Consider the following 27318-nt stretch of genomic DNA (forward strand, 5'->3'; position numbering starts at 1 on the left):
GTACGCCTCAACTGTTTGGTCCCCTCATCACGCGCGCGACATTGACCGTTTAGAATAAGTTAAAAAAAAGCAATACGATTCATCTTCGGCCGGTACGATCGCAACTTTTCACCTTCTTCACATATGCACTCTTTATCTTTGCAAACGTTAGAACATGGGCGCACACGTTAACGCATCATCATGCTGCACAAGATGATTCACACGTCATCTGGCATTCAGGCACCCTTCTCATTTGTGTCCTCAAGCACACGTGCAACTTGACGGAAGCACCCATTAAGCATTGTTCTTTTCAAACCACATATAGACTCCTTTAAATTCTCTTTTTTTCCCGTTAACTGTTGAAATTTGGAATCAATTGGACGGCTCACTTCGCGCATTGCCAATCGAAGACTTCGTTGTTCAGTTGCCTAACAATTTACCTGTTGATCTGTTTTTAATACTTCTATGTTATCTATTTTTTATGCTACCCATGTTATTTATTTTTACTAATGTATGTACCCACTCCTGCTATGTCTCCCCTCCGGGACAGCAGTATTTGTAGATAAAATAAATAAAATGCGCATAGTTTTGCTGGGGGATGTAATTTGTTTACGTGCATATCTTACTGAGCTTATTTTGTTTACATGCAGCTATTGAGCTACCCTAGTGATTCATCTCTGAGGGCACTGTACGAGTGATCCCCTAAATAATTTTTCCGCTTTTCCTGAAGGCGTTCAGCGGCCTCAGAAACGCATTTTATTCACAAAAATTTACCCACGATTAAAAACGTTTTCACGCCCATTTTAGGCAAGGCGCTTGCATTGTAAATGCAAATATTTGTAAAATAAAAATTATAGAAAATCATGGCTTCCTGGCAGGCACATTCTTCGAGCAACCACAAGAAAATTATGTGAAATGGAATTGCACCCTAAAAGGTCCTTTCCAGATCTAAAAGCACCAACTAATTTTCCGGTACTCAGATTATTTTACTTCCGGTTGTTAAAAAATAGAAGGTGGTTTTGTTATGTAAAAAGTAGTGATAGCTAGGCACTAGAGCAGTGAGCTCGGCTGCCCAATTTTTACAGTGGCCAGAGAGCCAGATATCTGTTTTTGCCTTAAACACCTGTACAATGGGTACTGTCTGCATGTAGCTTTATAGGAGCCTAAAGCCTGTCAAGTATGTATTTTCCGGGTCAGCTACAATTTGTAGAGTGGGCCCGGCAGAGGGACGAAGCTCACCGTTGTCGTTCATGCAAGTGAACTCGGCTGGCTTGAGTTCGCTGTCGCTTCCTTGGTCATTAGAAGCAAATTCAGACTGCTTTCACAGCCTGTCTTCAAGACACCATTTTTTGCTACATAACCGTGCAGCTAACAATACAAAAGAGCGCTAACAGTACGAGCGCGCATAAACGAGACGTACACCTGACTGCTCGTGTGTACTACCGCGATGGAAGGAAACGCGAACAACCCGGTGTATACGCGCTCCGCTGTTGGAATTTCTTTTGGTCGCGCTTTTACCTGTGTGGTAAGAAAAAACATTAGTCATCCTAGAAAGCATCACGGACGACCCTGGCGTCCTTTACCTACCACTGAAGTAAAAGCGCGATGAAAAGAAATGCGAACAGCGGAGCGCCTATAGTAGCTCCGCTTTGTTTGCGTTTCTTTCGATCACCCCTTACGTATTGTCTCTGCGCCCTCGAATTGTTAGCGCTGTGTTTTAAGAATGATCCACTACCAACACACCCAAGCTTCTCTATTAGAATATTAGCCGCCTGTCAATTGATGCCACAGTGCAAGTAGATGGTGTGGCGGTATTTTCATAATTAAGTGCTGCGCCTGCTGCATCCGCATATTGTCTTCATCTAGAATTTATCATCAAGCTCCTGCATGCCACTGGGACAGCTTTACTGGCCTGCATCGACGTACAAAGTGGCAATGAGGATGCCAGGCTCGAGGTTTAACGTAGAAACTGAGTGGGAAAGGTTGTTAATTGCAAGGCAGGCTAGTATAACTAGGAACGTCTGCTCAGGCGCTGGGTATGGGTATTGCAGCAAGAACGAAGACTGGCGCACAATTCTGATAAGATGTGCACCCAGATCCTGGCTCACTCCTCTTGTCTGCAGGTAACTGAAACCTGCACATTCTATTAGGTACTTCAACAGTTACGACACGCTAAACAGTGTCGCACGCAGTCCTGTAGCTGTCGGCTTGCTTTTAAAAGCCTTGCATTCGATTTGTCTGGTTTTACCATGCGCTCAGGTGCGACAGAAATAAATGAAGCTTGTCAACAAACGCAGAATTAGGACCTACAACACCAGCAGTGAGGCGCGAAAAAGCAAGTGTTGAGTCGTTCCTACTGCACGGCCAGCACAGCGGCAGAGGCGCGGTGCTAGTAAAAGACGTGGTAGCGCCCCTTGCGGCGAGGAGAGGCGTTTTGCTTCAGCCGCTCCGCTGCCGCGCGCCTCCGCTCGCGCCACTAGACCAGTATTCTAGTTCAATGTACCCGCAATCCTAACATTGTACTAAACCGGACCCCGCTTCCGACGCGTACACGAGCGCCCGTGCGCTGACGCCGATATCTAGAAGGGGTCAGATACCGGCTCCTTGCCGAGGATCGCCGCCGTCTTCTGCAGTACGCATGCGCAGACCGGTTTTGGCGTACGCCAAGATCGCCGACGCTGAGCGCGTACGGCCAGGAAGGGCTCTTGGAGTTGGCGCTTTAAGATTTTTTTATTTAAGATCTAATAGAGCGCTTTCAGTCGACCTATTCTTTCGGACACCGAAATGGCGGCACTAGACTTATAAATAAAATTTGTTACGCGACATGCAATAATTTTATCAAACCCTTTAGAAGACACCGCAGGTACCGATATAGGCCTGTAGTGTATTGACAAGTTTTTGCCACCTTATTTATATATTACCCAAATTCTTACACATTTCATGCGGCCGGGAAAAACTGTCTGCAAGCATGTGTTGAAAACAGGCCAGTATTGGCGAGATGACAGGTCATACATATTTAACGGACGTTTTTTGCAGATTATCGATGTTTAATTATTAATGTTTTTTTAGGGACAAAAATGTGTCATAGACTTGTCGATCGTCTGCTAGCTTCTAAAGTGTGCTACAAAGAGCGTTTGCTTGTGGGACTTCTGTCACTGCAGAAACGTTATCAGCAGCAGCTGCGGTAGCAAAGAGATCATTAAAGTGATTTGGAACCTATTTACCTCAGGGCTCACAACCATTTACAGTAATGAACGGAATCGGCCTATTGCTACGTCGAAAACGTTATTCAGAACCTTCTAGGCTACGTGAGGACGCTCGCTAATTCTCTGAAACTGGGTTCATGAGTTAAGATACGATCTGAAAAGCTGGAGATAAAGTTCCTCGGATTTCTCATGTTTCTAATTTACTTAGCAGTGGGTCATAGTGCATCAAGCGCTTTTACTCTTTCCCTGATATATTGTTCAGATGCTGGAGCCTCTGTGCCCCCAGCAGAGGCAGCAGCACACCACATGAGTAATTAGTCTTTCCGTGCTGAATTTGTGCCTTCCGCTGGCCCTCTACATGGTCGAACTGAATTTCAGTCAGCCTAGTAGCGATTATTGGCATTTACTGTGTGACGTGAGTGCACGTTAAAGAACCCTAGGTAGGCGAAATTTCCGGAGCCATTCACTACGGCGTCCCTCGTAGTCGCTTTGGGACGTTAAACCCCCATAAACCACAAACCTGAAGCACCTGAGCTGCGGCTACCGTGAATAAAAGAACAGGGAGACAACAGGGAGAGGGAACGAAACGTGGAGCGATTGTAAGAAAGGATAGAGCGGCAACGTGCAAGTACAGGACATGGCAACACATGTGGTGTGCTGCTCCTTGCATGGTTGCCAAAAGTACTCGGTGCGCGGGCGTGCGTATTGCTTGGGGGAAAGAGGGGCCAGTAGCGGCCCACGAGATGCCTTTCACAACGGCACAGATGGGTTGCCCAGCGCCAGTCAGAGCATCACGCGTGGCCTTTGTCTGCCTGCGGGACCATCGACACTCGGAGACTGTCAAGCTCGACCATCATGCGCCGCCTGCTCAACGTAAATATTGATATGCACCACGCATGCCGTATTCTACCACGATAGAGAAAAAAGAAAAAAACAAGGCAAAAACGCACTCTCACGGATCACTGTGTACAAAAAAGCTGGTGTGAGGGCGGCTAGTTGTAAAGCATCCGATGGAAGCACACGCGGAGCATTTTGTCACTGCGCCGCGGAATAGACGGGACGTCAAGCCCGTCTGTTCTAAAGAATACACACATTCTCACCAGGGTTCACTCACGGTAGCGCTGTTGCTACGGCACCACCTCTACGGCACAACATTGGATGGCAACTACGGGATTGACCGGCATCAGCTACCTCGGCGCGATGAGTGCCTGAAGTTTACCTCAAACGCCAGACATTCTCTGACGCAGGTTATAGTACCTTAGAGAAGGATTTGGTGTTGTATTGTGTTAACCTTGTGTGTTTCAAGCCTAGTGAGATTGTTTTGAAAACCAAGGGATGCTGAGGGGGTAAACATGGCTCTATGTTAAATACTTGCGGATGTCTTACTAGTAGCGTTATAGTAGCGTTCGGGAAGTTTATTTTAAAAGGGTAAACAGCAAGAGGCCAGTGTGAACGATGGAAAGGTAGAAGGTCAAAAACCTTTTCCATATTTGTGAGGAGTTGGGCATTGAATTGCGGGCAACAAAGAGAAAGCATGCAATCCTTGAGGTCATGAGGACTGAGGACGTAACGGTTGAGGAAGCTTAAGAGGCCTGGGTTGATGTCAAAGAGAATGAACGTCGCGAGGAGGAAAAGAAAGAAAAGGACCTTCATGAGGAGGAAAGTAAACAGAAGGAACTCCGCGAAGAGGAAATGCGGGAGCTTCAGGCGACTAGAGAGCACCAGCTTAAATTGAAAGAGTTGGAGCTCGATTTTGCGTTGGTGAGCTAACAGTGGTGCGCCACAAGGGCCGATCACGGTAACTTGAGTGGCGAGCCGATACAGGAAATGCAGAGCTCGGAAGCTGGCGTGGGCGATAGTGGTTTGGATGTAACTGGAAATGTTACGTGCATTACTAGCCGCGATATAGACATGTCGCCACAGTTAGGTAACGGAGGGCTCCACAATCGCTCCTGTTCCCGCCAGCTGGCAAGAGCTTGCCGCAGTTGAAAGGGAAACTCTGATTCGCGAGCAGCAGAAAAATCGCTCAATAAACGACGGCGGCGAAGAAGTAGAGTGCGTAGCTGTAGATCAGCCCTGCGGGTACGGCACAAAGGAAGGTAGTCCGTACTTGGCAGATGTAGCTGCGGCTGTATCAGTGGGAGATGCGCCGCATTCGCCAACTGAAGAATCCTCTTTACCTTCGGATAAGATACCTACAGCATCGGACGACAGTGAAATCTCCGCAGTCTAGCTCACTGAGACTGGAGAGGAGATGAACGCAGCTGGATCTCTTAGCGTCTCCAAAGCAGAGGCAAAAGGTTGCAGCACCGCCAACTGTAACAAAGAAACTAGCGATGGTTTCGTTGGGCACGCTGACAACCAAGAATTGTGTCACCAGAAAATTTCAAGCCCTCAGAGCCATGCCGCTTTGAAAGGGAGGGTCGAGACTTAGGCAGCTCAGGGTCAGATAGGCTAGGGAAAATCTCATCAGAACGCAACTGGTCAGACACTTGAGAAAGGGTCGTTGAGTATAGATGACGGCAGAGTTTCAACGGCCCGCGACAGATTGCCAGAAAGTAAATAACCGAGCTTAGAGAAAATCGCACAGGTGTCCGAATTTCGCGAAAACTTGTTACCTGGCAATGAGCACAGGGCACAGGGTGATTTGCAACGCGAGCCTTTGGGTATTAACGGGTTAAGTTTTCATGCTTGCGCCAAGGGCCGGCAGCAAGGAAGCTTTGAAAAGGCGACAGCGCGCAAAGAAAACTAATTTGCATAGTAGCGCTAAAAAGAAAAAGGTACGGGTCATGAAACTTGTATGTTTGCGGGCCAGCCAACCGCGTAACTGCGCGAATCTGGCACCGCGGCCTTCAAGAATCTCCAGGCATCGCAGGAAAACCAATTTGAACAAGCATGCCTTTCCAATGCGAAAGCCACTTGCGTCATTGTTGGAATACGGCAGGAGTAGTCCTATGACCAGTGACGAGAAGATTGGGCTACACAGAAGGGCGCTCAGCGACCAGACAAAAGGGAGCAGCAGAGCACGCGCGAGTGGGAAAGGGACACGCAACTACCCCTATGGGAGTCGTGCAGGGAACCGAAAGAGGAGGAAACACCCCTCTCATCTTAAGCTTGCCAAGCGCTTCCTTGGCTTTGGGCACATGTCCTGGAGAGGCGTAACTAATCAGGGGAAGGGTGGGCTGATGGAGTGGCCGTCCCAAAGACTTCATTTGAAGTGAATCAAGGGGACCATTCTTTTTTCACTATTATTGCTGATTATACATTGTTAATGCTATTTTGGTGTGTCTTTGATTTGCAAAATTGTTGTTTGAGCCTTGTGTACCAGATCGTACACCTGCTTCTTGTTGCAGCGTGAGCAAAAATAGGGATAGCAATTTAGCTAGGTTAATTTGAATTATGGCTTTGTCTGGTGTTTGACGGGAGACAGAGGGCACCTGCTCGTGTTGGGTGTTGTCTTTTGCCGGTAGGTTTTGCAAGCTGGAGAAAATCCAACCATGACCAGTGGCGAGAGGCAAGGGCATCGGAACGACCCGAGCGGATCTCGACTAGGTGACGTGGCGACAACGATGTGAGCAGAGATCCAGGACCAGCGAGTGGGACCTAGGCACGTGAAGTTGCCTGGCTTCCGGATCGTGGACGTGAACTTGGAAGAGCCTGACGAACGTGCGCACCTGGCCTCAGAGCCACGTGGAAGCGGCTCCTCTTCCCGGCGCCTTATTTATCTGATGGCGAGGATGCTGTTGTACCCGGACAACCAGCCCGGATTCCAATTCTACAGGAGAATGCAAAAATTCTCCTGCGTACGTCCTTTGTCCAAAGGGCGTTCATAATAATAAAAATAATAATAATAATAATAATAATAATAATAATAATAATAATAATACGACCGACAGGTCTGAACAATACGAGAAATTTTCAGGCTCGATAGAATCTATTTACAAATCTAGTGAAAAGAAAGTTTATGTCCGCCAACGCCGCTCGAATCAACCATGGATAAACAGTGTGATTTTGTCCGCTATCAAAGAAAAAGACCTACTATGGCAACGCTGGAGACGTTCGCCTAGTGATAGTGCTCTGCGTGCTCAATTTAGAACTTCTCGAAATAAAGTAAATGCACTCATTCGTGCGGCCAAGCGTTTGTACAATAGAAACCGCTTTCATCAATCTCGTTATAATTCCAAGAAAATATGTTCTCTTATATATGAGGTGAGAGGTTTACCTTCAAATTCGACTAATGATGTGCAAAACAATTTTGATTGAGATTTATCAACAGTCGTTAACAACTTAAACCAATTCTTCGCTAAGTTTTCTGGGGCGTCGAAGCGTTCGTGTTCCACTGTTAGCACAAGTAATCCGGTAATTGAATCTGCTTTCCTTCCCTCTATCACGGAAGAAGAACTTTACTCTTTATTAGGCAGCTTCGGCAGGCATCAATCACCAGGAGTCGACAAAATACACATGTTTGATCTTTACAGGAATTTCGACATTTTGAAGAAAGTCCTGTTAGAAATCCTAAACGGGATAACTGTAAGCCGAAGCATTCCTGCACATTTAAAAACAGCCGTTGTGCGGCCTCTTTTTAAATGTGGCGATGCAAAGTGTGCATAATTACCGCCCCATTTCCATCCTGCCTAGTTTAGCGAAAGTTTTAGAAAAACACGTATTCTTAGTAATGAACAGCTTTGTTTCCAAATCGGGGGGTTTTCCGATTGTCAGTACGGTTTTATCGAAAAAAGAGGCATTCAAGCCCTGCTAGAACAAATAAGTGGCCACTTGTTTTCTTCACTAGAAAGAAATCTCGTATCATGTGCACTTTTTCTGGATGACGCAAAAGCGTTTGACACGGTATGTCATGCTATATTATTGGATAAGCTCTACAATTTAGGTTTTCGTGGTCCTTTTTTTAGGTTGTTGCAAAACTTCCTTACAGATCGTTTCCAGCATATTTCTATTTCAAATATCGGCAGCCCCCGTGTTTTTGTCAAGGCCGGTGTACCGCACGGTTCCATACTGTCTTCCTTACTTTTTATTGTATATGTTAAGGACATGTGTACTGTGCTACCTACTTGCAAACTATTTCAATATGCAGATGATACTGCACTTGTAGCTACTCACGTGAACTTTTCTAACGCATTTTCAATGCTTCAAATTGCGTCAGAAAATAATGGATTGGTTTGATATGAATTTAATGGACATTAATAATTCTAAATCAAAGTTAGTTTGCTTCCGCAGCCCACTCAAGAGTGTGTCACTTTCTTACCCCCTTTATCTACACTCATCCCGATGTATGAACTGTTCTTGCCCTCCAGTACAGTTTTCGGATTCTGTAAAATTTTTAGGGGTTTGGTTTGATTCCGGTCTTCTTTTTTCTACTCACTTATCCTACATATGTGCAAAACTTCGTAAAGTCATCTGTTTGTTGTATCGTACTAAGATGTTTCTACCAATTTCGGTGCGGAAATTATAGGTTCATTCCTTAGCCTACAGTGTACTCAGGTATGGAATCACAACTTTTGTTCATTGTTCTGGTATCTGGCATCAACGTGTAAATAGATTGTTAAAATGCACGTTAAAAAGTGTTACGATGTGTGTACTCCGCAAAATGTGAACCTTTTTCAGATGCTAAGGATGCCCAATTTTCGATCCCTTTTTGTCCATACCGTTGTACTAAAACATTTCTGGAACGATACATTTAAAGTCCCCACTGTGCTTCCCCGGCCTTTACGTCATGTGCCTGCATTTTCAGTTCCTCGCACACGGACCAGATTTGGTAAATATAGTCAAGCTTATTATGTTCCAGATATATTTAATGCTCTTCCCCCTGAAATTAATTACTGTGAGTCTGTACGTGATATTGCATAAAGCTAAAAAAATTGCACTTATAATGATTGTGCTGTACACATTAATTTCTGTGCCATTGTGAAACTTTTCGGTTTCTACCTTTTTTCTATTTTTCTCACCCACCAAAAATCGCCAATTTTTGCGGCCGAGACTTGCTGTCGACTGACAGGCTTCGAGTGACAAGACACATGTGATTTCTTAGGCGAGTCTGGTATCTGTGATTGTATTTGTAGACTTGTGAATAAAAAATAATAATATTATTATTATTATTATTATTATTATTATTATTATTATTATTATTATTATTATTATTATTGTCTTCCTTTGTAGTGAAATAAATTTAAATTTTTGTGCGTGTGAATGGTGTGCCAGCACTAAGACCTATGGGTTGTTCCTGGGCACCGAAAAATTAGTATTGATTGATTGATTGATTAATTGATTATTATTAACGACCTTTGGACAAGCCCGGTGCTGCGCCGCAAGGCACCAAGGCCCTAACGCTCTCTTGACAATCAAGGCGGAAAGCTGGGCTAGTTGGTGTTTCATCATGAATTAAAAGACTAGCGCATATAACAAAGACACAGACATAGAAGTAGACAGGACGAGCGCTAAACATCAACTGAGTTGTTTACTGAACATAAAGGAACATATAAGCAATTCGGTGGTGCATGCGCACACTGGGTTAACAATACATAGACAATCTAATCAAGGTGTGGCAAACTGTTCTTTAGGTACATTTTTTCTTTTTTGGTCAAGGTAAGTGAACTAGTGCTTACACAGTTATCACCTTCTCTGTCAATGTGATAGGCCTCACAAATCTCACGACCTAACTTTGTGCCTCCCCTACCAAGCACACACGTGGCACCAAACGCCAAGATGCTGCGCCGCTAGGCAGCGCCGCCCTATAGAGAGGCATCGGCAATTGACATGTCCATACGTGCAGCAACTTGCTAGACAGCGAGGCACCGGTTCCGATTTCGCCCTGGAAGTCACCGCACGCGGCCAACTTGAAGCGGGAGGCCTGCGCGGTCGCTGGTTGGACCTCTCGGACGGCCGATAAGTGCTGGCTTTGTACTGGGCAGTTTGAGTGACAACTGTTTCTCGGGCTTTATAAGCCCCAATGGTGCCGATTGGAGGGGAGCCGGACCCACAGAGAGACCGACCCACCGTGAGCTGAGTGCTGCTCACCAGTGGACTGAGATGGTGTGACTCTTTGGGAGTCTCACCGGACGTCGCTCTGCGAGAACAGTCGCGTTTGCTGTTAGCTCTCGGCCCCCGTGCCGATCTTGTTCTGTAAAAATGCCCTGTATGTAGTGTATGAAATCCCTTTGTTATTTTTACCGACGTCTGACTCGGAGTCTTCGCTACCGCCAAGACAGTTGGCAACGCTCTGTCACAAAACGGGTGGCGAGCGCTACGGGACTACCTCTATGGCACAACAACGCTCACTGCCCTGCAGCGCCACGAGCTCCGATGCACTGTCCGCGATGATCCCCTGCGCCCTGTAGGCGGTAAGCATGTCGCGACGCAGTTAACCGAGCGCGGTACAGAATTGGACCAAGTGCTGCAGTGTTTCAACTGCGCCACAATCAAAACCCACGTCGCTTGTAGCTAGTCCGTGGCGCACCCGTCTGTCCCCGGACCACGCGCATCCTAACACGCACGAAGGATCATCGTGTGCTGCAGCCGTGACAAGGAGCGATGCTGTCGATGGCTCCCCTAGTGCGATGCGCGAGTCGGGGTGCTGTTGTTGGAAAGTGGTCGTAGATGACCGCTCGGACGTCCTCCAGTGCGAGAGGCATGTCGCTATGAGGTAGGTTGTGCGCGGCGGTCGCTTGTTGTCGGCTTGCTCATTGCCCGCAACTGTACGGTAGCCGTGCACCACCCACTGTGCACGAATAGCGCTCTAGGCACAGCGCGGATTTTACAAACAAGAGGGGTACCGCGGCCTCGGGTTTGCAGGCGGCTGAGAGCGGTGTGAGAGTCGCAATGCAGAGCACAAGTGTGCAGCGGCAGAGCATGGGAGAGGAGCAAGCAGAGTCCCAAACGGGTGCCCATAAGCTCCGCCGTGGTGAAGGAGACCAGAACGGTGACATGTTCCTGTCTGTACAGATGCGGGGCGGGGGTGGTGGCCGCCGCTGCAAGCGAGCAGCTTTCGCTCTCCACGGAGCCGTCGGTGTACACGAGGAAGTGGTCTAAAAGTTCTTCGCTGATGACGGTTCCGGCAAACAGCTGCAGTGCACTGTTGGAGATGAAGAGTCCTTAAGTGAGCTGACTCTTTCAGCGCCGCAGGTCCCTTCTACGAATGACGTTGTCGGACTTGGTTATGAAGAAAACTGTACAGGGGGTTTATTTTACATTATTTTCAAGATTTAGGAACCCATTGGAGGGCGATGGGGGAAGGTCAGAGAGTTTGAGAAGATCTGAGGATGATCGAGGGGTCCTCCTCATGACACTCGTCGTCCGGTTTAAAAATGGTCCGGTCCCTAGGATTCCCCAGGTTCGAGGAGATCTTCTCCAGGTTCGGCGTGGCCTAACTTGCGCTGTATTACACACACCACTTCACATAGGGACACGTCCCCGTCACATGCCTCGCCGGAGAGAGAGGGTGCCGCTGGACAATCCCCCCCCAGAGAGAGCGTTGTCTTCGCGTCCGAACGACAGTTCTCACGCTGTCAAGCCGAACACGTCTTCCGGGAAGTCCGAATGGGCGAGGCGACAGCGAGCTGGCACAGTTGAAGGAGTGAGCCACTCCTGCTCAGTTTGGCGGTCGCTAACTGCCTCCGTAGCAATGTTGTTTACAAACGGCGGCAGAGTCATCCGTCTCGAATCCAATAAACCAAGCGGGGACCGGCCGAGGGAACCAAGATGCCTATCGACGTGAAGTGACCCCGGCTGCAGGTGTCCCGGGCCGATTACGCAGCTGAACCAGACGGGCTGCCGCCAGAATCCTTACAGCTCCTCCGCGGCCTGAAAAATCTCGAATGTCCAGCGTTGACAACCGCTGGGCAGGAAGAGATGAGATGTCGTCCGTGTTGGTCCCTTGCATTGCAATATCAGCGCCCCCAAGGCAGAACCCAAAGCACCACCAACACAACAAAGGAAAGCGCAGGTGGGACGTTTCAAACAGCAAAGCACTGCTCCACCCGCAAGCGCTCGGAATTCGCCAAAGAATCACCAGGCTTCTTCCATTGACAACAATATACTTTAAAAATTTGTGTTTAAATTTGGGTTAATTTTGTGCCGACTGAGCGCGAAACATCCCCTTTTGAAACTGCCACAGCCGGATTACTCGGAACAAAGTAAAAAAACACTCACGCAGGAGGAGATTCCTCTAAGTTCTCCCGCTTACATCAGTCTGGTCAAGCCATCAGCATTTCCGTGCAGTTTCCCCTTATAACGCACCGAGAAATTGTACTGTTGGAGAGCCAGACCCCATCTAAGCAAGCGACCATTTTTGGGGGACATCTGTCGCAGCCACGTTAAAGGGCAATGGTCAATCTCAGATACAAATTTTGCTCCGTACAGGTAACACGACAACTTCTGCGCTGCCCAAACTAAACACGCGCACTCTTTTTCGGAAGTGCTGTACGCTTCCTCTCTACTGGTCAGTTTGCGGCTGATGTACAGAACTGGGTGTTCTTCATGGTCGTAGCCAACTTGGCTTAAGACAGCACCCAGCCCTCTATCGCTGGCATCTCACTGGACTATAAACTCTTTCCTATAGTCAGGGGCCCTGAGCAAGGGTCGGAACACGAGTGCTTCCTTCAGGCTTTTGAAGGCGTTTTCTTTTTGGTTATCCCAACTTACGTTAGTAGGTGCTCCCTTTCGCAAGGCGTCAGTTAAGGGACTAACCCGCTGTAAGTAGCTAGGAATATATCGCTGGTATTACCGAACTAATCCCAAAATGGAGCGAATGTCCGTTTTCGTCCGTGGTTGCGAAAATGCTGCGATCGGGGAAATCTAACTCGGAGGGGCTTCTAGTTCCCTGGCCTACAACGTGGCCCAAGTAGGTCACCTGAGCGCAACCAAATCTACAATTTTCTGCCTTCAGTGTCAGTCCAGCCTGTCGTAAACTGGAAAACACGGTCTTTAGGTGTTCTAGATGCTCTTGGCAGGTTTCCGAAAAAATCGCCACATCGTCTAAATAAGGGAGTGCAAAGCACTGCATGTCCTTCAGTACGGTGTCCATGAGTTTTGAGAAGCTGTAGGGGGCAGACTTTAACCCAAAACTAAGCATAAAGGGTCGAAAGGTGCCCGCTGGGGAGATCAAAGCGGCATACCTGCTCGCGCTTTCTGAGAGGGGAACTTGCCAATATGCCCGTACGAGATCGAGGGTGGAAATGAATTTCGCGCCGCTCACCCTTTCTATCCTTTTCTCTATGTTGGGAATCGGGTATAGCTGATCCCCGGTAATTGCATTCAGCTTTCTATAATCCACGCAGGGACGAGGATCTTTACTTGGGGCCTCAAAAAGAATTAGCGGTAAGGTATAGACACTTTACGCTGGCTGCACAACCCCCAGCTCCAACATGCGCTGAATTTCCTCGTCCATTATTTCTTCCATCTTGACGTCCTTCCATCTTGACAACACCTTTTGGTCGGCGCTTCATTATTTTCGCCATTATTTCTTTTTGCCGCGGTGATACTCGGTAGGGTTTCGACCGTACCGGCTCATCAGAGGTGACCTCGATTTCGTGTGTCAGGAGGTGTGTCATTCCCAGGCGACTGCAAAATAGGTCAGCGAATTCGCTCAACAACTGCTTTAGCGTGTCGACCTGGGTCCCGCTTAGGAAATCTGCAATTACGGAGAGAGCCAGAATGTTCTCCACGTTGTCACTAGCGTACGCACCTCCCTTCCAACCCTGACTCTCGCTGCCCAGCTCTTCTGGTTCATTTAGAGTCAGATTGACGATCCCGCTGCGTTCCACGAACGGCTTCATCAGAATGCAGTGATAGATTCTCACCTGCTTTCCCCTGCCTGGAACCCTTAGCGCGTAATTCGTCTCCGAAAGTTTTTGCAACACTTCTACTGGACCATCCCAGTGAACTTCCAGTTTGTTTTTTCTTGATGGCCGGAGGATCATCACGCGATCGCCCGCGGTGAAAACTCGAAGGCGCGCGTTTTTTCATAATAGACCTTGGCGGCCTCCTGGGCAGCTTTCAAATTTCGTTTTACTAATTCCCTCGTGTTGTTAAGGCGGTCCAGTAGCTGACGCACGTACTCAACCACTGTCTGGTTCTCTCCTGTCCCTTCCCGCATTTCTCTCAGCATTCTGAGGGGAGAGCGGAGGGCTCTTCCGTACACGAGTTCTGCTGGCGTAAATCCCGTAGCTCCGTGGGGGACTGTTCGTAAAGCGAAAAGTGTGGCCAGCAGACAATCCGCCCAGTCTGCTTTATGCTCATAACAAAGAGCGCGTAGCACACGCTTCAGCACCGAATGCCATTTCTCTACACTGTTGAACTGCGGATGATACACAGAGCTGTGTAACAGTTTTATTCCGCATCTTTCTAGGAATGTGGTCGTCAAGGCGCTTGTAAATACCGTCGCCTGATCGGCTTGAATTTTGGCCGGAAATCCTATTCTCGCGAACACTGACAAAACGGCGTCAACTATTTCTGTGGAGCTGAAGTCCTTCAACGGAATTCCCTCGGGAAATTTTGCGGCGGGACATAGCATAGTAAGCAAGTACTTATAGCCTGATTTCGTTTTAGGCAAAGGGCCTACTGTGTTTATTACAAGCCCGCGGCCGGGTTCCGAGATCAATGGAACAATTTTCAGTGGAGACTTCAATGTCTCTCCCGGATTGCCCACGCGCTGGCACGCATCGCATGATTTTACGTAGCGTTCTGCATCTTTGAAACAACCCGGCCAATAATATTCCATTAATAGCCGCTCCTTTGTTTTATTGAATCCCGGGTGTCCTGCCCAGCCTTTTCCGTGGCAGAGACTCAGAAAGTACGCTCTGTATTTTTCGGGAACGACCAGCTGATAAAATGTTTTGCCTTTTCTGTCCTGGTAGTGTCGGTATAGTAAGGCTCCCTTCTCATGCATCATTATGTTGCGTTTCGCGATGCCCTCTTTAGCTGTAAGGTGCAGTCTTTCCAAAGTGGGATCCTGCTTCTGTTCTTTTATAAGGGACTCCCTGTTCACCTGCTGAAGGCGATCAAAACTACGCGATGTTGGAGATAAAACGGATCCTTCAGCGTTTGCTCCCTTCTCTACCGACTTAGTGATTGAAGTCCCTGGTTGCTCATCTGCTCGGTCAGGTGTCTGGCTTTCATTCCTCGTTGGTTTCCTTTCCTCCTCATTTGTTTGCAACGATATGCTGGCTGGTGCGTCTCTGGCTACCTGAGGTTCGGTAATCTGACTTAGTTGAGATGCGAGCTGATGAGTTTTCGACCTTGTCAAAGCTTGTATCACCCCGCTTCCGAGCTTCTGGCCTCTCTCGCGTAGCAATTAGTCTGATCGATTCCAGAAGAGATAAGGATATTGAAGTGACACGGCCTTCGAAACTGCGGCCTCAGTGATTAGCTCTCCAAACGGCCCACAAATTTTCACTCTAACTATGGGAAGGCATACACTGTGTTCTTCTACTGCCTGTTTTATACACGAGACTTCTCCCGTAAAATGGTCCGCGGAAACGTAAGATGGAGGGACAACGTCAGTTAAACTTCTTGCCCTCCTACTGATGGGATGGCCGGATTGGGCTTGTCGGTTGCTCCTCGCGAGCGGTGAATGATGATGGCACGCTGGCCGGTGATCGAATATACGGCGGTTAGCGGTACGAAGAGCACTTCGGTTCTTCGTCCGCTCGTCTGGCGACACGCTGCCGGTTGGGGCAGCAATTCCAACTTCTTACGACAAAACTTGTTTATTAAAGACGGCACTGACATAAAAAGGCAGGTGAGTAAAAGGCAGCTTAAAAAAGGCTGATAAAAAAGGCGGTTAAAAACGGCCGAGCTTGAGACTGGGTGCGCTCGTCCCAAGTCATTCATTACAGCGGGTTTTAACCCCTTCGATAATTAGGCGGAGCTTTAGTAAACCGGCTCTCGCCCAATTTGAACCAATAGCAAAGCAATAGCATCGTACGTACAAGTGGGCGGAGCCCAGGGCTTACAGGTCCGAGCCCAGTGGACCCCGCTCCTCCTGAAACGTGCAGGACGCGTGACTCCGCATACACAGCTCGCTGCACGTGCATTCCATCGAATGCCACGCACCAGATTTGCCGTCTCCGTTGACAGCCAAGGAATGTCTTCCGCGGGACAAGGTTTACTCGGCGCCGGAACAGAAAAGGATTAGTTCCGTAGCTGGCAACGAGGCAGCCGGCGTCCCGCCTCGACGCACATTCCTCTATTTCCCCCGGGCATGACCGCTCCTGGGAACAGGTGCGTGGGGGGGGGGGGGCGACCCATCGGTGCCGTGGGCTTCTAACTTAACAACGTCCATCGTCGGGGCGCTATCACGTAACACCCTGCACGGTTTCCCGTTAACGTGCAGCTCGTGCAGGTATGGCTTAAGGAGCTCTAGATTCTCGGCGTTATCCTCGACGCACGAGAACACCAAACGTTGTTTTGTACACTTGGCTGCAAAGTGCCCGACACCATTGCAGTTGTAGCAACGAAATGGCCTACTAGCCTCAAACTCTTTTTTCGCGGCTTTGTCTGCTCCCTGTCTCTTTGCCTGTTCTTCACGCTTTTCTGGCGCTACCTACGTTGCCTCCGATTTCTCCGATCTTCTAGCACTTCACGTCTTTCTGCTAGGCCATTGATCTCGCATCGCGTTTCGAGTGTGTGACGCACCCTTTTCAGTGTTTAACCTTCTACGCGAAACGTACTCCTCTGCTAGCTCAGCGGCGCTTTCAACTGTGTCGACTTTTTCCCTGTCTTGAACCCACAGTTTCACCACTTGGGAATGCTTCGGTAAAATTGCTCAAGGCAAAAACACTCGATGATTTTGTCTTTCCTTTCACAAACCTCGGCTCCTTTTAGCCACTCTAGCAGATTCGTATTTAGACCATACGCGAAATCCGGATAGCCCTTGCTATCGTTTTTCATTGTGTTCCTGAAGCACTGTGGGAAAGCTTCGGCTGACAGCCGGTACCTTTTTAGCAGGCGGGCTTGTACTTTTTCGTAGTCAGCTGCGTCTTGTGTGCTAAGTCTCGCTATGACTTCAGCTACTTCACATGGCAAGAGTGTCAGAAGCCGTTGCGGCCATGTACTGCGAGCAAAGTTCTCCCTTTCGCAAGTTCTCTCAAAGTTTCCCAGGTACAATGTCCCTTCCACTTTCATAGGGCTTCATGAATCTGTTCATTCTATATGATTGTACATCGCTTGCTCTTTCAGGAGACCCGGCTCTCGTACTGTCGCCTTTTTTTTTATTTTCGCTTTCAAGCTGCAATCGCTTTAGATTTCTTTCTTCTTTTTCAGCTTCCCACTTCTGCCGTTCTTTCTCTTTTTCCCATTCCGCTTCCCTTTTTCTTTTTTCCTTCTGTACAAATTCCACGTATCTACCAGCTGATCGTCCTCTACGTGTTTTTGAATTCTCTTGCATATTTCAGGTAATGTAATTTTGCCCTGTAAATCTATTGACAGTTCCTCGCATAACCACAGCATGTCCGAATTTGACCATTTCATAAGGTCCATGAAAACGCTTTCTCCGCTTTCGCAATGCTATCTGCAAAATGTCGTGAGATTACTCTTTCTCAATTGACATACACTTCCCAGTGATTCTAGATTATTCTCTCAAAATCTGTAGCCTGGCGAATCCTATAGCACAATGCCGAAACGCTTACCGGTTGAGAAAGCACGATGTCGCACGGTCCATCCCAGCTGCTGCCAACCAATTGTTAGAGGTGAAGGGTCCTTGAGTGAGCTGACTCTTTCAGCGCCGCAGGTCCCTTCTACGAATGAAGTTGTCGGACTTGGTTATGAAGGAAACTGTACAGGGGGTTTATTTTACATTATTTACAAGATTTAGGAACCCATTGGATGGCGATGGGGGAAGGTCGAAGGGTCTCAGAAGATCTGTGGATGATCGAGGAGTCCTCCTCATGACACTCGTCGTCCGGTTTTAAAAGGGTCCGGTCCCTAGGATTCCCCAGGTTCGAGGAGGTCTTCGCCAGGTTGGGCGTGGCCTAACTTGCGCTGTCTACACACACCACTTCACATAGGGACACGCCCTCGTCACATGCCTCGCCGGAGAGAGAGGGTGCCGCTGGACAATCGCCCCCCCCCCCCCCAGAGAGAGCGTTGTCTTCGCGTCCGAACGACAGTTCTCACGCTGTCAAGCCGAACACGTCTTCCGGGAAGTCCGAATGGGCGAGGCGACAGCGAGCTGGCACAGTTGAAGGAGTGAGCCACTCCTGCTCAGTTTGGCGGTCGCTAACTGCCTCCGTAGCAATGTTGTTTACAAACGGCGGCAGAGCCATCCGTCTCGAATCCAATAACCCAAGCAGGGACCGTCCGTGTGAGCCAAGATGCCTATCGCCATGCAGTAATCCCGGCTGAAGGTGTCACGGGCCGATTACGCAGCTGAACCAGACGGGCTGTAGCCAGAATCCTTACAGCACAGAGCGAGATGCTCCGCTCTGTCTCGCTGAACCTCCGAAGCAGCAGGCCAGGGCGAACAGAATCCGTATGGGGGCCTTACATCGTACTCGAGCAGCGCCGCTTCCATGCGCGAATGTGTGCACTTGCGAAAATGCTACAGTAGCGGTCCGGGGTCTGGTGCGCGGTGTAATCTATCGATGTGGTGCAACGCCCGCCGCGTGGTCTGAAGTTGTAGTTCCCACGCGCCCGCCTCGCCTAGTGTCTCCGGGGAATGGGAGTTCGCAGGGAGGCCAATGAATACACGCAGGGGTTTACGGTGTTGCACCTCGAGCTGTTTCCAGTTCGGTTTAGGCACCGTGACGAGCTGGAGAGCGTAGAGTGTGGCCTCCAGTGCTTCAGCATTGTAAAGCCGAATCGTGGCTTGTTGTGAGATGCCCTGGCCTTGAGCGGTGACATGCTGTGGTCCTCTTCATCTGCATACAGGCTTAGGTTAAAGCGGAGCGGAAGGAGAGGAACTCGTCGATGTCCACTCCGAGGTAACTCACCGAGCGTTTCCATGGCAGTGAACTCCCGTCGAGTTCGATCGGCGGCGGTCTAGCACGCAAACGCGAAACACAAGCCATGGCGACAGACCGAGGCAGCGCAAACAGGCGGCAAGTGTGATCAGGGCCTTCTACCGGCATCACAGAGCAATGTCGTCTGCGTAAATGTACATGCACGCACGGCTGCCTTCCACAGGCACGGATGCCGGGCTGCCTTCCCGCAGGCGTTCGACACCACCGACATGGCCGCTTCGAACAGGTATGGTGACAAGACAGAGCCTTGCTGCATGCCTAGGACCACTGGACGAGGCTCGGAATGCTTGTCTGCTACTCGCACAAGCACAGTCCGCCCACGTAAATATCCCCGAACATAGCGCAAAAGGGACCCGTTCACTCCAGTCCCTTCAAGGTCGCTAGGATCGGCGCGCGGCTGATGTTAAACGAGCCCGTCACGTACAGCAGCCGCAGCAGTGCTACCTGCCTCGTCGCGACGGCGGTTTTGAGCGCGGCAACAACGTTAGAGGTAGACACGTTTTGGCGGGCTAGTTGGTTAAGCATCTTGAATCCGCCGCAGAAGAGCCGCGCAGCTCCGTGGGTGAGCGACCCGACCTTCGGATGGGACAAAGGACGGCGGTACGCCAATTCTCAGGGAGGGCCCCATGTTCCCACACCCAGTTGACCTGCTGCAGGAAGACCTGACGTTGCTCCACGTTCAAGTTGCGCATCATTTGGTTGGTCACGCCGTGCGGTCCTGGAGCTGTGCGACGCTTGCACCGCTGGAGTGCGTGGTTGAGCTCCGCTGCGGTGAAAGGTGCGTCGCATGAACCTTCGGAGGTGGCAGGGAGACTCTAGTATCGCTTCCGGGACTAGAAAGTGCAGCCCTGCGGGCTGCGCTCGCGGGGCGTTGCGGCGCCAACCGGTCAGCAAACCGTTTAGCCAGTTGCTCGTAGCTGAGGCCGCTCGATGTAGCGGGAGCGGCTATCATGGCGCTTTCACACTAGGATATTGGACGGCGAAAGCGAGCGGCATCCGTGGCCGCCGAAATGCTGCACCTCGTTCACACTTCCCGGCTACCGCATCGCCGCTCATCTTCTGTATGTCGTCTGCGCACGGTGTACACAGATATGGCAAGAGGTTAATCGATGCTGTCTAAATACTAAAACTGTATGCAGGCTTGCGTACGCTAAATGCAGCTTTTTGGTCGGACGTTACGCCATTTCTAAACCTCAGCTTTTAACGATAAGTTAGTTTAACGATAAGCCTAGTGGTGCTATCTGCTTGTTAGGAGGGGAGTTCTTGTCTTCAGCAAACCGATGCACCTTTTAAGCGTAAAAGGGGAAGAATCGTCACACGAAATAAAAAATTAAAGCAAATTTATCTCTCACACGTTATCTTATGAGCGAGATGAGATACAGCGAAAGACCGCTTGCTCTTTTATGGCTACTGAACGCGCTGAAAAAGGCAGTAACCGCGACGATATCAGTCCGAAGCGAAGCGTCCTGCATTGAAGGGCTCCGCCATGTTTGTCGCGGCGGGAATCCAAATTCGTACTTGCCTTCTTATTGGCTGACGAGATTCGGCGAATTTTTTTCCGGTGGCAGAATTCGGTCCTGGAGCGATCGGGCTTTCCGCTGGGTATTTCGGCGGAATCTCTGCCTCAGCAGCGGATTCCGCTCGCTCTCGCCGCCGAATGTCCAAGTGTGAACGCCGTTGAGGGTTCGCCTGCGGTTGTGTGATGCGCCGCAAGGTGGAAAAGAGCCGCGGCGAGCTGCTGCCTTCCTCCATCCTCTGACAGAGCGAGGCGCACTGCCGGCGTTACAGTTTTTTGGCGTGCCACCGCGCTGCCACATCCAGTCGGTTGTACAAAGTCCAGTTTGCTGGTCTGTCGATCCGATGTGCGCGTCATTCAGCTCGATCTAGCTTGGCGCGCCGGCCGAGGAGCGTGCTGTCCTCAGCGTGCCGTCTTACTGAGAACGCACTTCGGACCAGGCTGGAGAAAAAGTCCGCACCGGATGCGGCTGCAACATCAACCTGTATGCGGAACCGGCTTCAGTTCACGATGGAGTAAGTGCGCTTAACGCGCGCAACCTTAGCAGCGGGCTCGATGAAGGTGGAGTAGCGATCTGAGCTCCAGAGTGATGGTGATCGATGCCAGGTCGTGTCGATGCCGCAGGACGCGAAAGAAAGCGTCGATGCAGGAGCCAGGTGTGCCGCGTCATCGGAAGGTCGGCTCGCCGGTGTTGATGGGGGTGTGGCCCAGTTGCCTAGCTGCGTCGGGCAGGTCATCGCCGTGCGCAACGTTTTGCGCACTGCCACACGTGCACTGGTGGGATTAAAATGACCCACGCTGATCTGGCGCGGGCGACAATATGGCACTTGACGAAATCACAGCGCGTTTCAAGCAGAAACTGGGCGGCATGGAGTCAAAATGATGTCGATTTCAATATATGGGCCAGCTCTGGCTGGTCCCAAAAAGAAGAGTCGTGTCCTGTTGGTTTTTAAAGCTTTAACACTGTCAGGGCTCCTAAGTGGACGCCTCAGTCTCAATTGCTTTTATTGATCATAAATATCGCTTATTTCACAATATCACGCAGAGGCCATTTCAACAATAAAATTCAAAATTTTTGTTATCAAAGCGGGTAATAGTTCATAAAGATAAGACGGTTTTTGTAAACCACCAGTTATTTGAATGTAGTTTGAATGTAGGGAGCTTCGAGACTGCAATCGAGAGAGCCTTGTTCATATCAAATATTCAATACGATAGCAATAGAAACCCCATGTCGGGAAAAATCGCCCGGCGTCCGGTGTTCGCTGGAGCCTTCGGGAACCGCCTGCCTCATTTGGTCGGTGCCAAAGTAGAAAAAAAATCCCCCTCTCAGGAGAGCAGGAGGAGAGCGATAAAGGGAGGTGCATATAATTACAGAAAAAGCTCGTTAATACGAAGTCGGTTAGTTAGAACTGATGCCGTGTCCCGACACAGCCCTATGTATTTCAATGGGGGAAAACGATAATTCTAGCAAGTCGGCATCCGCTACGGTTAATTCTAACTAGGAGCCACTGGCTGACACCACTCCTCGTAGATAGAAGTTGACCCATAGCGAGTAAAACACGCTCCAAATTTGCCTGTGATGTAAAACAATGAAAAAGAAAAAAAAAAGCCGAGTGCACGAGTCTCACAGAGCCCGCGATCCGGTGCGTGCCGTAGCAGGTTTTCGTTGCCGGAGGACTCGCCCGTGCCACTGATCCTTTGGCGCGAGCCGTTCCAGGTTTTCGTTGTGCTTCGGTTGCTTGGTCGTGATCACGTGGTGTAAACAACATAGTATGGCGGCAATGGCGTTTCGGGAGATGACAGCTTTTGTTGGTGCCGCGAGCGCCAACTACATACTCAGCAGCGTGGAGACGTTGGAGCCCTTTTTAGTGACGCCGATATAATTGAGGCTGCATGCTCCCAGCAGACGTCGCCGGGCTCACGTGCGGCGAGAACAGCCGGCAGTGATGTGCCCGACGGCGGCGAAGAGACTATAGAGAGTTTTAGTCTCACGTACGTAGAGGGTTCACGTACGCAAACGAGAGAAGTCTACGTAGCCTGCACGCAGGTCGTTTGAAACCCTTATAGTTACACGTACGCGACGCACGCCGCGCGTTACTCCTAGCGCCATCTACTAAGAAACAGACGATGGTTGTAGCCTAAATCATCCAAGACAAGTCTTTAAGCCAAGCCATTCGGTCTGCTCTCGTGTTTGGCGGTTTGGCTATGTTTGGCTGGTTTGGGGCTCTCTCAGTTCAAGATCTCGCGAGACCGTTGCTATGACGACGACCAACGCTACTTCGTCAGGCTTAACAGCTGAAAAATCACCCTTCTGTCTGAAAAACAAAAGCCATTTGTCGCTTGAAACCTTATGCTAGGGTAAGAATGGGCAAATCGAAGGCGAATACAACAGTTTAGAACACGATATCGCGTCGAGGGATTTGCGACGAAGCTGTTATCGCTGTGAAGCGGCGGGCAGGGCGCCGCCATGTTTGTCAACGCTACTTACGCAAGCGACGCAAAGACCGCAACGTAAAAATCCGAATCCACGTACTTACGTGAGACTCGCGCATACCCTTTGCGTTCTGCGCATGCGCATGACACGTAAGAGCTCTACGTACGTGAAGCCTCTGCGTACTGTACGTGAAACTAAAACTCTCTTATGCCACCGCCAAGCGCACATGAAGTAGCGTCGGCGCTAGATGTTGCAGCACGCCACTTCTCTGTCAGTGAGAACTCTGACGTTGCGCAGGAGCTTTGGGCAAGCTGTAGATGATGCTGATGGAGCCTCGGCAGGTGGTCATGGTAGTGGTTTTTATTAAAATAATAGTAAAATAGAAGGAAAAAAATTTTTGCTTGCCCCGGCATCTGCCACCAATACTGAAGCACCTGAGCTGGGGCAGCGGAAATAAAGGATAGCAGGCAGAATGGAGAAAAAAATGAAAGAGGTGAGGGGACAGGAAGAGAGGGTAGAGGGAGAAGTAATATATACAAACTATTTTCACAATAAGAAATGTGTCCATGTTGTGCGCATGATTAGTTCATTTTAGAGGAATTAAAACGCACGCGCACAGCACTGTGTTGGCTAGAACTGGAGTGAGCGTCCAGTTATTAATAGTTCAAGGTAAACTCGAGGTGGTCTCGGCAGAAGAAACGCAAGGAAATGAACTTGGCCGATTACTTTAAATTTTGACAAACCTACCTCATAAATAAACATTTTTTGGAGTATAAATAGCGTCATGTATTCCAGCACTAAAGCTCGCTGCTCACTAGAATGCATTCCAGTACTTGGGTTTGGTTCATAACTGGCCGATCAATTCATTTCATTTTTCATTAGGACCGGATCAATTTAATTCTCAGAATATGCCCGCCGCAAACATGTATTAGAGCCTAGCTCGTGGTAACGAGTCTAGATGTGACTGCTTCGGGTTCTGCCCGCGCGGCGGGGCGCTGTAACCGCTCATTCTAGCGGCCATTCGATAATTCGAACTTGGCTTCATTCGAACAATTTTCCGGTCCCCTTCGAGAACGAGCCTTTACTGTATTCGCTCTTTCTGTTCGCCCCACTCTTCTCATTGTAGAGGTGAGGAGGTCACAAGGTAGCTGCCACGGGAAGTAGTCAGAGGGTAAACGGAGGAGGTGGTTCTTACGGGTTACGAGTGGCTGCCACGGAGGTGAGGAGTAGATGAGCGGAGATTTCACAAAGGCACGCGCTGCTCTTCGAATGCCACTCTTCCGTTGCAGTGGTTGTGCGTTCCAGAACCGAATGTCGATGGATACTAGAGACCAACTGCTCAGGGGAGTCAAGTGTTTCGTTTGTGTTGTTTAACGACGCAAAGCGACTCAGGCTACGATGGTAGTGAAAGGCTTCGGATAATTTCCGACACCTGCGCTTCTTTAACGTGCATCGATACTGCACAGTACACTGGATTTCAGCATTTCGCCTCCACCGAAATGCGACTGTCGCGGCTGGGATTGAACCCTCGTCGTTTTCGTCAGCATCCGAGCAACACAACCACAGAAAACTGCGGCGGCTGCACTCAAGTGCAAACAAGTAAAAAGAAGACTACGTGGCCGATAAAGGTGGATGTAATGAAATGTGTGTGATGTGTCGCGTCAGGACTGAAAGTCTAATGCAACTCATTTATTCCATCAGATCGGCTCACCAATCATCTCTCAATTTTTTACACTCAGGTTGTTTCCAAGATATTTATGCATGTATTTTCTATCTTCATATAGGTGCATTTTCTTGCAAGTGCGTTTCGACGAATTTTCTAAGCAAAAGTAACTGGAAAGCGTTTCTTGTACAGTCTTTTTGGACAGCATTGGAAATGCCATGTAGTCCAAGTTTATTTTGAAATGCCCCTTGATTTCACATGCGTTACGGAGTAACTGTGTTTCGCAAACTAAATTATTTTCTCATTTCTGAACAATTACAGTTGCTGTTAGACAAAACATTCCTCAGTACAATAAAAGTATGTATGTAGCCCAATTGAATTCGCATCTATTTTATGTGTTACTCGATGCTGCTAACCTAATTCTATTTGACGAAGAAACAAGATCACGTCTACCAAGAATAACTCCAGGCAGCTGAGTCATGTTTTCTCGCACATAGCCAGAAGTTGATATTAAAACAAATCTATTCCAAAAAAATTGACGCGAGAAACAACGACGCATAAGAAATATGTGCATCTACGTATTTCGCGCCGATTTACGAAAGCCATCATAAACCAAATCGCCCACTGACATTACCTGTGAAAGTGCTAGGCCTTGAAAGAAGTTTCAAAAATGTGCCGTAATAACCATTCTTTTGTGGGTTTCGTGGCAGCGCAGTTTCCAGGAATCGAAAATGACCCTCCGTCCTGTACGCGGCTTTTCTTTCTCCGTCGTGGTTCCTAGCACGCTTAAAGTTATAGGCGCCTCGGCACCGGCCGCACCCTGCGAAATATCATGGTAGAGGTAATCGTGTTGTCGTTTTTTTTTTATTCCTCCAGACATCTCCATCGTGCGCCTTTGCAGGTGATTGGCTGGGCTTCCAACCTTGTGCTGAAGTGTTTCATCTGCTCATTATTATATATTCTGTTCTGCTACAGATTCCACGTGACGTTCTTGTCAATCCTGAGAGCAGACACTTGATAGCTGCTTCGAGATCTATGCACGTAGGATTGTCTAAGAACAAGGGATGAATTTAAAAAGTCGAAGCAGCCAAGCAAGCCAACTCCGTGGCGTGATTCTGCGTGTTTTGCTGCGTGCAAGGGAGCAAAATTAAGGTTAGATCTTCATGGCAACACCAATCAGCGAGTCCTTTGTGGCCTTCATAAGGTGTCGCAGAGGACTCTTAATTGGTGAAAAGTCAGGCGCTAGAACCTCAGCCGATGGGGTGAGTTCCCTGAAAAGAACAATCTTCTGTGCTTACCAGGGTGACGTAACGGCTCCGCAGCGAGAGTGACGGGCCGAGTGGCCGTGGGCGTCTGCACTTCCTTGTCCGGGAGTCCCCCCTGCCGTTCCTCCGTCTGTCCCACGGCCTCCCGCGCTGCGTAACACACGAAATGTTGTGGTGCATAACAACCTACCACTGCGTACATACACTCTGAGCGCGAACACGGCTCCACGGGGGTAAAAAGCAAGTATGCGCACTCTCTTTTATAAAATAGAGTGCGCTTTAGGGCACCTTACTCCCTTTTTACTCCTTTCTGCTCAGAGTCAAGTCTCCCCTGAGAGTTGAACAATGACCTCGAATTTCAGCAATTCCATCGCTCGAAATGAGTTCTCTTTTGTGCACTCTTCAATTCGCAATGAGCTGTCTCCGGAAGAGGTAATGGAAATTACTAAAAACATAATCTTCAAGCGCGTCTTTCTACAAGTCAAGGATTCTACAATTATCTTAGTGTCCAAAGCGCTTTTTTAACAGTCCAAGTAGCCGGCGTTTCGAAAGGGTGCCAGAGACACTGTCCGACGTGGTAACAAAACTCCACCGCAGTAATGAACCAGCCAAAATGGGGCCCAGAAATTCTTTTCATAGGCACTGTCTTTACTTTGTCTCTCTCCACTCTCAGCGATGCAAATGGAGAGGGCGTGCCCAGCACAGTAGATAAACAACGACAAACGCCGAAGACATTGGGCCAACCAGGCTTGAGCTCGGTGAGTCTCGTTCGCCTTCCTCTGAAAACTAGGCCATCCCCTGGGCACGTTTCCAAAGGTAGGTCCCTATGCAACCTTGAAGGTCCAAGTTGCGGAAGGACCAGACAGACAGACAACGGCTTTTTGGCGGAGTGGAAGCCCTACTGCTGGCGCACTAAAATCCTCGAAAAAATCCTCTGAGAAGCAACCTATGTAGGCCATCTACGTACGCCGCAAGACCTTCTGACATCATCACAACCTGCTCATCGGATTCTGAGAAAAATTCCCAAATTGGCAGGTGGGAAATAAATTATTAATTGGTCGCGAGCGGTTGCTCGAAAACAGCAACTTGGGTCTCACAAGCCCTACCGGTGGCAACACTAGCCATCACAGGGCAGTGGCACGTGGATCACTCAACCGCTGCACCATACGCCAGCACTAGTATGAGAACTCCCAGTGATCTATGAATGCTGAGAATGACCAATGCTGCATAAGTGGGCATTAACCCATTAACGCAATACCCTTAAGGCAGAGCTAAACTGTCGTT

At 49.2% G+C, this 27318-nt stretch overlaps 1 protein-coding gene across 2 annotated transcripts in view; it reads right to left on the reverse strand.

The window, feature by feature from the left end:
• Nucleotides 1-27318, reverse strand: part of LOC144102519 (uncharacterized) — a 168182-nt gene that overhangs the window by 38079 nt on the left and 102785 nt on the right. For both annotated transcript variants that reach the window (XM_077635780.1, XM_077635776.1), the window contains one exon: nt 26068-26184. In XM_077635780.1, the coding sequence (XP_077491906.1) occupies nt 26068-26184 (117 nt within the window). The remainder of the gene's footprint in view (nt 1-26067; nt 26185-27318) is intronic.

This window comes from Amblyomma americanum, chromosome 1 (assembly GCF_052857255.1).
Source record: "Amblyomma americanum isolate KBUSLIRL-KWMA chromosome 1, ASM5285725v1, whole genome shotgun sequence".
NCBI lineage: Eukaryota > Metazoa > Arthropoda > Arachnida > Ixodida > Ixodidae > Amblyomma > Amblyomma americanum.